The sequence below is a fragment of the Salvelinus alpinus genome, chromosome 2 (genome assembly GCF_045679555.1).
Source record: "Salvelinus alpinus chromosome 2, SLU_Salpinus.1, whole genome shotgun sequence".
Taxonomy (NCBI): domain Eukaryota; kingdom Metazoa; phylum Chordata; class Actinopteri; order Salmoniformes; family Salmonidae; genus Salvelinus; species Salvelinus alpinus.
In genome coordinates this window covers 25,571,677-25,584,531 of record NC_092087.1, presented here as the reverse complement: position 1 = coordinate 25,584,531, position 12,855 = coordinate 25,571,677, and the positions used below count along the sequence as shown (strand labels likewise).

Below are 12,855 nucleotides of genomic sequence, written 5' to 3'. Positions count from 1 at the left end.
ATGGTGTAAGGACAACAAAGTCAAGGTATTGGAGTTGCCATAACAAAGCCCTGACCTCAATCCTATAGAAAATTTGTGGGCAGAACTGAAAAAGCGTATGCTGCTCGCAGGAGGCCTACAAACCTGACTCAGTTACACCAGCTCTGTCAGGAGGAATGGGACAAAAATGCACCCAACTTATTGTGGGAAGCTTGTGGAAGGCTACCCAAAACATTTGACCCAAGTTAAACAATTTAAAGGCAATGCTACCAAATACTAATTGAGTGTATGTAAACTTCTGACCCACTGGGAATGTGATGAAAGAAATAAAAGCTGAAATAAATGATTCTCTCTAATATTATTCTGACATTTAACATTCTTAAAATAAAGTGGAGATCCTAACTGACCTAAAACAGGGAATTTTTACTAGGATTAAATGTCAGGAATTGTGAAACTGAGTTTAAATGCATTTGGCTAAGGTGTACGTAAACTTACGACTTCAACTGTATATACAGTGGGGAGAACAAGTATTTGATACACTGCCGATTTTGCAGGTTTTCCTACTTACAAAGCATGTAGAGGTCTGTAATTTTTATCATAGGTACACTTCAACTATGAGAGACGGAATCTAAAACAAAAATCCAGAAAATCACATTGTATGATCTTTAAGTAATTAATTTGCATTTTATTGCATGACATAAGTATTTGATACATCAGAAAAGCAGAACTTAATATTTGGTACAGAAACCTTTGTTTGCAATTACAGAGATCATACGTTTCCTGTAGTTCTTGACTAGGTTTGCACACACTGCAGCAGGGATTTTGGCCCACTCCTCCCTACAGATCTTCTCCAGATCCTTCAGGTTTCGGGGCTGTCGCTGGGCAATACGGACTTTCAGCTCCCTCCAAAGATTTTCTATTGGGTTCAGGTCTGGAGACTGGCTAGGCCACTCCAGGACCTTGAGATGCTTCTTACGGAGCCACTCCTTAGTTGCCATGGCTGTGTGCTTCGTGTCGTTGTCATGCTGGAAGACCCAGCCACGACCCATCTTCAATGCTCTTACTGAGGGAAGGAGGTTGTTGGCCAAGATCTCGCGATACATGGCCCCATCCATCCTCCCCTCAATACGGTGCAGTCGTCCTGTCCCCTTTGCAGAAAAGCATCCCCAAAGAATGATGTTTCCACCTCCATGCTTCACGGTTGGGATGGTGTTCTTGGGGTTGTACTCATACTTCTTCTTCCTTCAAACACGGCGAGTGGAGTTAGACCAAAAAGCTCTATTTTTGTCTCATCAGACCACATGACCTTCTCCCATTCCTCCTCTGGATCATCCAGATGGTCATTGGCAAACTTCAGACAGGCCTGGACATGCACTGGCTTAAGCAGGGGGACCTTGCGTGCGCTGCAGGATTTTAATCCATGACGGCGTAGTGTGTTACTAATGGTTTTCTTTGAGACTGTGGTCCCAGCTCTCTTCAGGTCATTGACCAGGTCCTGCCGTGTAGTTCTGGCTGATCCCTCACCTTCCTCATGATCATTGATGCCCCACGAGGTGAGATCTTGCATGGAGCCCCAGACCGAGGGTGATTGACCATCATCTTGAACTTCTTCCATTTTCTAATAATTGCGCCAACAGTTGTTGCCTTCTCACCAAGCTGCTTGCCTATTGTCCTGTAGCCCATCCCAGCCTTGTGCAGGTCTACAATTTAACCCTGATATCCTTACACAGCTCTCTGGTCTTGGCCATTGTGGAGAGGTTGGAGTCTGTTTGATTGAGGTTGTGGACAGGTGTCTTTTATACAGGTAACGAGTTCAAACAGGTGCAGTTAATACAGGTAATGAGTGGAGAACAGGAGGGCTTCTTAAAGAAAAACTAACAGGTCTGTGAGAGCCGGAATTCTTACTGGTTGGTAGGTGATCAAATACTTATGTCATGCAATAAAATGCAAATTAATTACTTAAAAATCATACAATGTGATTTTCTGGATTTTTGTTTTAGATTCCGTCTCTCATAGTTGAAGTGTACCTATGATAAAAATTACAGACCTCTACATGCTTTGTAAGTAGGAAAACCTGCAAAATCGGCAGTGTATCAAATACTTGTTCTCCCCACTGTATATAGCCTATATTTTGTAAAGTATGAGCTAAAGACTTTTATATATATACACATATCATAGTACTTATGCATGCTATATAATTGAATGCATGACTAAGCCTAATAAAAACAGTAATTAAACTACTATAATACAGCCTTTGTGTTCATATTAATGCATTAGCTCTGAATGAGAGTTACAATGTGTCTATTTGTGCCACTTTATCCTAAAATTAGCAGTATTATTATTGGAGTGGTTGACATTGGAATGAATCCTCTTTTCAAAGAATCAGGGGTTGAACTGATGTCTCTGTCTGTCCCTGGAACCGAGCTGCTCTTTTGATGATGAAAACAGCCTGACAGAAAACGTTGTAAGCACTGCTCTCTGCCACACACTCATAGACAGACACACACAATCACACACTTCGTCACCAAGACTCTTCAAAGCAGCCAAGATAGTTAACCAAACATTTAATTCCACACCCAGAACCACTGTAATTAGCAGTGAATCGAAAAGACTGTGGCAACTAATGTGCTTTAAAAGACACAATTGGAAGAATGTAGCGAATTGTTTTAATTTCCTCAAGGCTGTTAAAATCAATGTCCATTTAATATCAAGACAGGCTTGTATTACACACGGTGTACCTCTCAGACAATTGTGTATGTTCATTTCATGTATACCTTTTCTGCATTTTAACATTCTGAACGAATCCGATTCTTTAAGTTGCTGTGCTCATAGATAGGAATACAAATTAGCAATATGATGCTACTAAAAGGAACTGGAGAATAACTTTTAATATCACGTTTGAATTTTGGGGTTTGTCTTTTTGTGTGTCTCTCTGACCAGGTTTACACTGACCAGAATTGGCTTCATCAGCAACATCTGTTCATGATTTTGGGAGGACCCCCCCTAATATCAGTAAACAAGCACAAGCATTTCGCTGCACCTATTATACCTGCTGTTAACTTCTTATGGCTGCAGGGGCAGTATTGAGTAGCTTGGATGAAAGGTGCACAGAGGTGCCCAGAGTAAAACGGCCTGCACCTCAGTCATAGTTGCTAATATATGCATATTATTAGTAGTATTGGATAGAAAACACTCTGACGTTTCTAAAACTGTTTGAATTATGTCTGTGAGTATAACAGAACTCAAATCCAAACAGGAAGTGGAAATTCTGAGGCTGGTGGATTTTCAACCAAGATCCCATTGAAATTACAGCGAGATATGAATTTGTTTGCACTTCCTACGGCTTCCACTAGCTGTCAACAGTCTGTAGAACTTTGTCTGATGACTCTACTGTGAAGGGGGGAATGAGAAGAGTATTTGTCACCACTGCCATGAGGTGACCATTCTTTGACCATGCGCGTTCACATGAGAGGGAGCTCCGTTCCATCGCTCATCTGAAGTCAATGTAATTCTCCGGTTGGAACGCTATTCAAGATTTATGTTAACAACATTCTAAAGATTGATTCAATACATCGTTTGACATGTTACTGCATTTATTGTGGACCTGGGATTCCTGGGAGTGCATTCTGATGAAGATCATCAAAGGTAAGGGAATATTTATCATGTAATTTCTGGTTTCTGTTGACTCCAACATGGCGGCTAATTTGACTATAGTTCTGAGCGCCGTCTCAGATTATTGCACGGTTTGCTTTTTCCGTAAAGTTTTTTTGAAATCTGACACAGTGGTTGCATTAAGGAGAGGTATATCTATAATTCCATGTGTATAACTTGTATTATCATCTACATTCATGATGAGTATTTATGTTGAATAGATGTGGCTATGCAAAATCACTGGATGTTTTTGGAACTAGTGAACGTAACACGCCAATGTAAACTCTGATTATTTTATATAAATATGAACTTTGTCAAACAAAACATACATGTATTGTGTAACATGAGGTTCTCTGAGTGTCATCTGATGAAGATCATCAAAGGTTAGTGATACATTTTATCTCTATTTCTGCTTTTTGTGACTGCTATCTTTGTCTGGAAAAATAGCTGTGCTTATTCTGTGGCTTGGTGGTGACCTAACATAATCGTTTGTGGTGCTTTCGCTGAAAAGCCTATTTGAAATCGGACACTTTGGTGGGATTAACAACAAGATTACCTTTAAAATGGTATAAGACACATGTATGTCTGAGGAATTTTAATTTTGAGATTTCTGTTGTTTTGAATTTGGCGCCCTGCACTTTCACTGGCTGTTGTCATATCATCCCGTTAACGGGATTGCAGCCATAAGAAGTTAGCTGTGTACGTGACGAATGCAATTTGATCTTATAAAGGTTTGTCTGTTGTACAAGGACGTTATGGAGTTCTATGGACCATTTTATCAGCTCTGAGTTCAGTATTGTGGATCTTTGGTGTGTGTACGCGACTCTGCTTCTCTGCACTGCGGGTCAGAGAGCTTTGTCGGGCCTATTACCTGTCTTTCCAGAGGTCCTTTGAAACCCAAATTAGCTGCCATGCGGAGCGCCTGGTCATCTCGCACGCCCTCTAAAATATCTATAACTTCCTGTGGTACGCGAGAGCAGAGAAAGAGAAAGCAGAGAGAATGGAGACTCAAACACTGGATGGTCATTTGATAAAGTGGATGTTCATATTAAATCACGATATGCAATTAAGTGGTGAAAACCTGCCAGTAGTGAGGAAAGGAGAACCGGGCCTGAAACGATAGCTTTATAATTATCAGGCACTTGTAGAGATGAGATTCTAACATAGAGAAGGGATCTCTCCATCAAGGGATTCATTGTGCCAATCACACACACACACACACACACACACACACACACACACACACACACACACACACACACACACACACACACACACACACACACACACACACACACACACACACACAGAGACAGAGACAGAGACAGAGACAGAGAGCGCACATGGTGTGACGGAAGTACAGGAATACCAGGGATGTCTGTACTGTAGTTTTTGCAAAGAGATGTTAAGCTATTGGATCACAAGTACAGTGAATGGTGAGAGGTTCCTTGTCAACATCTTTAGTCATTTGTAACATATGCTGCTGCAGAGATCACAGTACTGTACCTTAAAGATGAGTTCTGGGGATTTGTCGGCAACCTCCTCTATGTCCATCCCACCCTGAGGACTGCCCACCATGACGGGGCCGTTGCAGGCCCGGTCCATCAGGATGGCAAAGTAGGTCTCTCTGGTGATGTCCAGGGCTTCAGCCACCATCACCTGGTCAGTATGGAGAGAGTCAGTCTACTACCTTCACATCACAAACTGGCCTCAGATATAGCAGATCATATTATTACAACCCAGAGAACCTATGGGTTCTAAATCTAGGCTATACTGGGAATGAAGCACACTGCTGGGAGATGGAGACAAGAGAGAGATTGATGGCAAGACAGAGAGATAGAGATTAGTTGTTTGTTTGTTATCAGTTCCCTGGGCCTAACTTGACAGAGTTTATTTGGACTCCGTAAGGACGATTCTTCTCCATGTCCCATGGAAACAGGCAATAACACAGTCCTCTTTCGCTCTCTGCTTAAAGTCTTGATCTATTTTACACACTACTACCACCCTCTCCTAGTCTTTCTCTCAATCGAACTGGCTCTCTGTGCCCCTCTCTCCATCTACTATGCTCTCCTCCTCCTTCTATCACTTCCTGCCCCTCTCCCCACCCCTGGTCTGTCCTGCCAATAGAGATAATGCTCTGTGTCTGGAGAGGATGGCTGCAGTATAATGAAGTGAAGGGGACGTGTTACAATGGCAGGCTGACAGCTCACTCCTGGTTTTCATTCAGGGAAACAGAGCTTGACAATATAATTACAGCCTGTTAAAGAGGGCTATGTTAAGAGGCCTGGGTTCTGTTCAATCACTGCAGCTCTCTGGCTACTTTATTACTTTGATCCCAGGCCTAATCTAAATCTGAGATGGGCTTTGAGAGGGGCCTGCGACTATAGCCACTAACAGCAGGTAGCATCATATCTCCCTTGTCTGTGAATGTCTGCACGTTTCGGGAAATTAATCTAGTGTGTACTGGTTTTTGTGTGTGATACATGACACATGGCTGCATATAGGTCCCTCTGGGATCATTTATCATGATACATTTCTGCAATTAATAAATATTCTATTCCTATATGCTTAGTTTACAAAATAAAACTATTGGAAATGGTGTTGTCAGTCATCTAACAGATGACATGCTATAGATAGATAATGCAGCTAATGTTTCAATATGAAATGACATCTCACAACAATGCTTTCACAGTTTTTGTGTTTATATTTCTCACTTTCCCCTCAGCCCTGGTGTTGTGGTAGTGAACTGCCTTCCCCGCCAGCTCTTTCTATAAAAATGGCAAATGTGACAGTAGTTTGATAATTCTCCTAAACTTTGCAGCAGGGGCAGGAGCAGAGCGAGGTGTGTGCCTGGCTGGCAGGAATGAAAACATGCGTTAATGGGAAGCTCTAGGCTACATTTCACTAAAGAGGCAGAGCGAGAGAGAGAGCGAGAGCGAGAGAGGGGAAAAATACAAGCTACAGGCCGAGAAGGGTTCATTACCTGGAAGTGTGTTTTTGGGTGGGCTGCAGTGTGAGTGAGGAAAATAATATTCCTGCTTGTTAGCGACACTTGGAAATGGTTGTTTACGTGACTAACACTTTGGTCTCAGAGAGGCCCTGACTCGCATGTATTATTTATCGCAGTGAACCATAACACCAAATAGCACAAACACAACCAACGACACCGGCTTCAAATGGCATGTCTCCACCAGGGACCTATCCCCAGAACTAGAGGAACAAAAAAACAATATAGACTAATGTATTATTACCCCGATGCTTGTGCAGTCATTAATTTCATGGAACTGCATTACTGAATTGAAATGACCCTGAAATGAGAAAAACAGAAAATTTATTTTACCCCCAGCTATGACTTACCGTTTTTACTTTCACTCCTTCCTTTGGCGTCTGCTTGGTGGTCAGGCTATAGCCTAGCATCTTACTGGCCAGCTCACCCACCACAGAGGGGCTAGAGAAGAGACAGGAGTGTCTCAATTACAACTACTTAATTAATAGTGCTTTGATTACAGATAAAAACCTAGAGGACAAACATCTTCCAAAAATAGAGGACTATCACCATAGCAGATAACAGAGTAATTATTTTCAGCTCCTGAGACACGTTTTCATTTCAACAAAGACATGGTTCAGCACATTTGCAGTGTGATTGTAATGTGTTCTGACAAAGCACTGCTCTTGAAAAAGTATATCCTGGTTTCGGCTGTTCTTTAAAGGAAGTGCGAGTCTCATTCCTGTACTGCTTCTTGCTCTGGTTTTTATAAAATACAAATGAAGCCTGAGGTTGTGTTTTGCTTTGATAGATGGTAGGAGAGTGAACTTTGTGCACACGTCACTGTCTGGGGAGGCTTAACTTCAGATGGTTCACTTAGAAAAGTTTCTGGTTATCCCAAATACTGAAAGGGTGACAATGATACATATGTCGTAGCCATATGTCGTAAATCACAGGTCAGGCCTTATCACGCTGCTATCTTGGCTACATACTTTTTTTGCAGAGGAAACATTAATCTAGTAGCTGGCCAATGAAGATGTTGGTTGATGTGATATAAGATGGACAAACATTATATTATTGTTAGGGAAATCTGGCCAATATAGGCCTATAACAATGTGCTAGAAGAACACAATTCGATTGAGCTCCACTGAATCAGAGCTGTATATCACAATTCCAATAACCTGATTCAGTGAGGTGCGCACAGTGCAATTTCCCAATGATAAATTCACTATTTCAAAGTTTAATTGGGAGCAGTTTTCCCTAAAGTAGCAAATGTAGCTTTTTATTGCAGGGTCCTGTGTAGGTAGCTGGAACAGAGGGAAAGCAACACCGTCTAGGAGGGAGAACTGAAGCAGTAGTAGAGAAATAGAACAGAACCATTCTCTGAAGGGGCCATTACTCAAATCACACCTCAGTAAGTGTGGTTGGCGGATGGCAGGGGTACTCACTCTTTAGTTAAGTGCACTCCACCTTTAAGTCCACTGTTGAACACACCCTTCCCTCGTCCCCCAGCCAGAATCTGGGCCTTCAGGACTATCTCCTTGGCGTCTGAAAGAGAGAGGGATTAGAAAAAAAGAGAGATGGGCTCTGTCAGCAGGATAGAGAGATAGACAGCCAGGTGAGAGAGGAGAAGAGCATGAGACCTCTCCAATGGTACATCATCACAGAGCCCATTACACTTCCCCTGTCTCTGAGTAAAATGTTCTCACCCATCACCCTGGGTCTCCATTAGCTCCTGTCCTGTCTAGAGAAGGGGGGATATAGGGAAAGAGGGGACTAGGAGGAGAGGTACGTGACGGGATGAGGGAAAGGGTACTCCAGCTCACGTATGATCTTCTCCCCTAGCCCTGCTAATTACAGGCTAAAGCCAACTTCCCAAATACAGGGTAGAGAGGGTACCCTATTGAAAGTTGAAAGAACATGTTCATATAGACAGGCAAATACTCCCATACAAGGTACATGCATACAAACAGATTACAAAGACATAAACTAGACACACAAACATGTATCTACCGTATCTAATCTAAACAATGTGTTAATTTGCGTCATTTGACTCTCTTTAGAGTTTCGACTGACCATTGCAATTTTATGGCATTTTAACGATGCTAACACCATATAGGCCTAGCCTACTTGCCCTTTCTGTAATCTCCAAGCCCTCCTTTCTACACCAGGAGAGAGGACCTCTGGTAGAGCACTGAGCTGTCTATTCAGCTACCCACTGAACAGGCTCCCTCTATTCAAATGGTGCAACAAGGGCACTTGATGGGATATGGTCTTGAGCGATCATTATCCTGGCAGGGAGTTCCACCATTGGCTAACAGTGGGGCAACCAGAACATGTAAAGAAAGGCACGTCGACCTTGGCCCAGGAACATAGCTCTCTTACTCTCAGTAATGCTTCTCAAGCGGAGTGGCTCAGGCTGTTCCAGTAGGAACAAGACCCCGACAAAGTAGGCTCTGACAAAATGGCAGGGATTAAACCAAAACTGAATTAGTGAGCTCTGTTCTGCCCTGGGATGAAGAGAGAAAGACCGAGAGAATAAAGGTGAGCACATGTAGGGGCTGTGAGTAGTCATACATTAATAAATATGTCAATTAAAAAAACTGCAACAGCGCAAAATTAAAATTGAGTTCAAAGCAAGATGAAATGGAGTGTCCTACGGGCATGTGCAGCAGAGGGACGGAACAGAGAAAATTAGGAAACTACTTTTGTTAAAAGAAAAGCGGGAGCCAATGAGGAAGGTGTTATTCCTTAGCCCTGACAAGAGGTGTGCTGCAAGGTGTAGAACGGACCGAGACCGGGTCGTCTCTGGAAGGAGGAGAGGAGTGAGAGATGAGGATGATTAAGGTGCAGTATGGGAAACAATGGCTAGAGAAGGAAATGGAGGGAAAAAGGAGAAAAGAATGATGAAGGAAATATGTAGCCTATATAGCTAGATATATGATTGGTTATTGAGAGGTATGCTGTTTCACACCGTGCCCAGAATATATAAAAGGTGCCATAACACACCAAAGCCCAAATAATTAGACATATACAATTGATCACACAGGAAAAGAGTATCTAGATATACCTAAGAGGTGTTTAGTGGAGCATATGAAGCCTACTTATCAGGAGAGATAAGCCTCTTAACGAATGAACCGTTCTCTCATCAAATCACTCACTTGGAAAATTGGCCTTGATTACACATACAAAACACACCCGACCTTTACAGTGGCTTGTTAAGAATGCAAAACACCCCTCAGCCTGTTCCTTTATTTCCAGTCTTTCCCCCGATAGTGTCATCATTGTAGATTCTCTGAAGCTGCCACCACCCAGGATTTTTTTTAAACTGTCAAAATGCATCGTGAAGTAATGATGCCCTGAAAGATCCCAGTGAACGAGCCACTATGTGAGCACAGAGCAGACATTACCAATAACATGTATAAACCCTGGATGACTGACTGGGTGTGCTGTATTGAAGCCACAGAGCAGACATTACCAATAACATGTATAAACCCTGGATGACTGACTGGGTGTGCTGTATTGAAGCCACTGCGCAGACGTCTTGGTACTCCTCCTCAATTGTAAAAAAGACTTAGGAAACTATAGAAATGCATTTATCAATGTCCACATTCATTTTTGACACATTTATTATATTATTACAGACACTTTAATGCATACTTGAAATTGTATTGTGAGTTAAACATAAAAACACTATTTTTTTTAGAGTAGTAATATGACTGTGCCCACGACAACAACAAAATACATGTCATTTTGTCCTTGAAACATTCAAATACTGTAGAATTCCATTAATTCCTATGGAGGACTGTTCCTACTAGGGAGTGCCAACACGGCTGACTGGGGGCTTCAAAGCCTCTCAATGGTCAATACATAGCATCATCAATCCAGAGTTTATATATACAGTGGGGAGAACAAGTATTTGACACACTGCCGATTTTGCAGGTTTTCCTACTTACAAAGCATGTAGAGGTAGGTAATTTTTTATCATAGGTACACTTCAACTGTGAGAGACGGAATCTAAAACAAAAATCCAGAAAATCACATTGTATGATTTTTAAGTAATTAATTTGCATTTTATTGCATGACATAAGTATTTGATCACCTACCAACCAGTAAGAATTCCCGCTCTCACAGACCTGTTAGTTTTTCTTTAAGAAGCCCTCCTGTTCTCCACTCATTACCTGTAGTAACTGCACCTGTTTGAACTTGTTACCTGTATAAAAGACACCTGTCCACACACTCAATCAAACAGACTCCAACCTCTCCACAATGGCCAAGACCAGAGAGCTGTGTAAGGACATCAGGGATTAAATTGTAGACCTGCACAAGGCTGGGATGGGCTACAGGACAATAGGCAAGCAGCTTGGTGAGAAGGCAACAACTGTTGGCGCAATTGTTAGAAAATGGAAGAAGTTGAAGACGGTCAATCACCCTCGGTCTGGGGCTCCATGCAAGATCTCACCTCGTGGGGTATCAATGATCATGAGGAAGGTGAGGGATCAGCCCAGAACTACACGGCAGGACCTGGTCAATGACCTGAAGGGAGCTGGGAGCACAGTCTCAAAGAAAACCATTAGTAACACACTACGCCGTCATGGATTAAAATCCTGCAGCGCACGCAAGGTCCCCCTGCTCAAGCCAGCGCATGTCCAGGCCCGTCTGAAGTTTGCCAATGACCATCTGGATGATCCAGAGGAGGAATGGGAGAAGGTCATGTGGTCTGATGAGACAAAAATATAGCTTTTTGGTCTAAACTCCACTCGCCGTGTTTGGAGGAAGAAGGATGAGTACAACCCCAAGAACACCATCCCAACTGTGAAGCATGGAGGTGGAAACATCATTCTTTGGGGATGCTTTTCTGCAAAGGGGACAGAACAACTGCACCGTATTGAGGGGAGGATGGATGGGGCCATGTATCGCGAGATCTTGGCCAACAGCCTCCTTCCCTCAGTAAGAGCATTGAAGATGGGTCGTGGCTGGGTCTTCCAGCATGACAACGACCCGAAACACACAGCCAGGGCAACTAAGGAGTGGCTCCGTAAGAAGCATCTCAAGGTCCTGGAGTGGCCTAGCCAGTCTCCAGACCTGAACCCAATAGAAAATCTTTGGAGGGAGCCGAAAGTCCGTATTGCCCAGCGACAGCCCCGAAACCTGAAGGATCTGGAGAAGGTCTGTATGGAGGAGTGGGCCAAAATCCCTGCTGCAGTGTGTGCAAACCTGGTCAAGAACTACAGGAAACGTATGATCTCTGTAATTGCAAACTAAGGTTTCTGTACCAAATATTCAGTTCTGCTTTTCTGATGTATCAAATACTTATGTCATGCAATAAAATGCAAATTAATTACTTAAAAATCATACAATGTGATTTTCTGGATTTTTGTTTTAGATTCCGTCTCTCACAGTTGAAGTGTACCTATGACAAAAATTACAGACCTCTACATGCTTTGTAAGTAGGAAAACCTGCAAAATCGGCAGTGTATCAAATACTTATTTTCCCCACTGTACACACACACGTCATTGGATATTATCCATTCATGCTCCAGACATGAAACATCACCAAACACAGGCAGTGTTATACTTGTGTGAAGATGACGCCACTGAAGAGCATTGATGGATTTGTGCGAGTCTCTCAATAACTCACACACTCATATAGATGTTTTATTCAATGTGTCTAGTAAACTGCTTTTTAAAGGTAAATCTTTAGGGATATTTGGGGTATTTCTATATCAAATGGCAGCCATTGTAGGAAACAGCTATTTATTTGAAGAAAATTGTGTTTTTGTTTTTATTCTGTTACGGACAGTTATCTTAGGTCCAAATACAAAACAATGAAACTGTGCCTCCATGCCTATTGTTGATAGTATTGACAGGTAGGCGCGTTAGGCTACATTTTGGGAGATGAATGTGATTTAGTTCTAACAGCATGTAGCACAAAAACACCTAAGAACTCTGGGAGCCAGAGGTAGCACTACAGAGGAGTGATGACATCAGATACAGAGAGTGGTTTGGCCAGGACACCACACAACATTCAATATGCAAAAACATGCACAACCGTGAAACTGATAATATGAATAAAATAATTAATTCTCAGAAGTTATGCATATTAGCAGTAAAAGTTAAGGTGAATAGAAAATCCCCTTAATGAAAGTGGAAGGGACAGGGTGGCAGCATTCCATAACAAGCCATCTATTTCCAGTGGACCCATATAAAGTCATGGCAAATCTGAAAAGGGATATTTT

The 12,855-nt window shown here is 42.3% G+C and overlaps 1 protein-coding gene across 1 annotated transcript in view; it reads right to left on the bottom strand.

Annotated features, from left to right (window-relative positions):
- The window catches only part of suclg2 (succinate-CoA ligase GDP-forming subunit beta), a 159,531-nt gene that overhangs the window by 84,903 nt on the left and 61,773 nt on the right, over positions 1–12,855 (bottom strand). Inside the window, exons 3-6 of the mRNA XM_071372269.1 lie at positions 8,065–8,164; positions 6,988–7,078; positions 5,137–5,289; positions 4,502–4,591 (exon numbers count right to left, since the gene is read on the bottom strand). Coding sequence (XP_071228370.1) covers positions 4,502–4,591; positions 5,137–5,289; positions 6,988–7,078; positions 8,065–8,164 — 434 coding nt within the window. The remainder of the gene's footprint in view (positions 1–4,501; positions 4,592–5,136; positions 5,290–6,987; positions 7,079–8,064; positions 8,165–12,855) is intronic.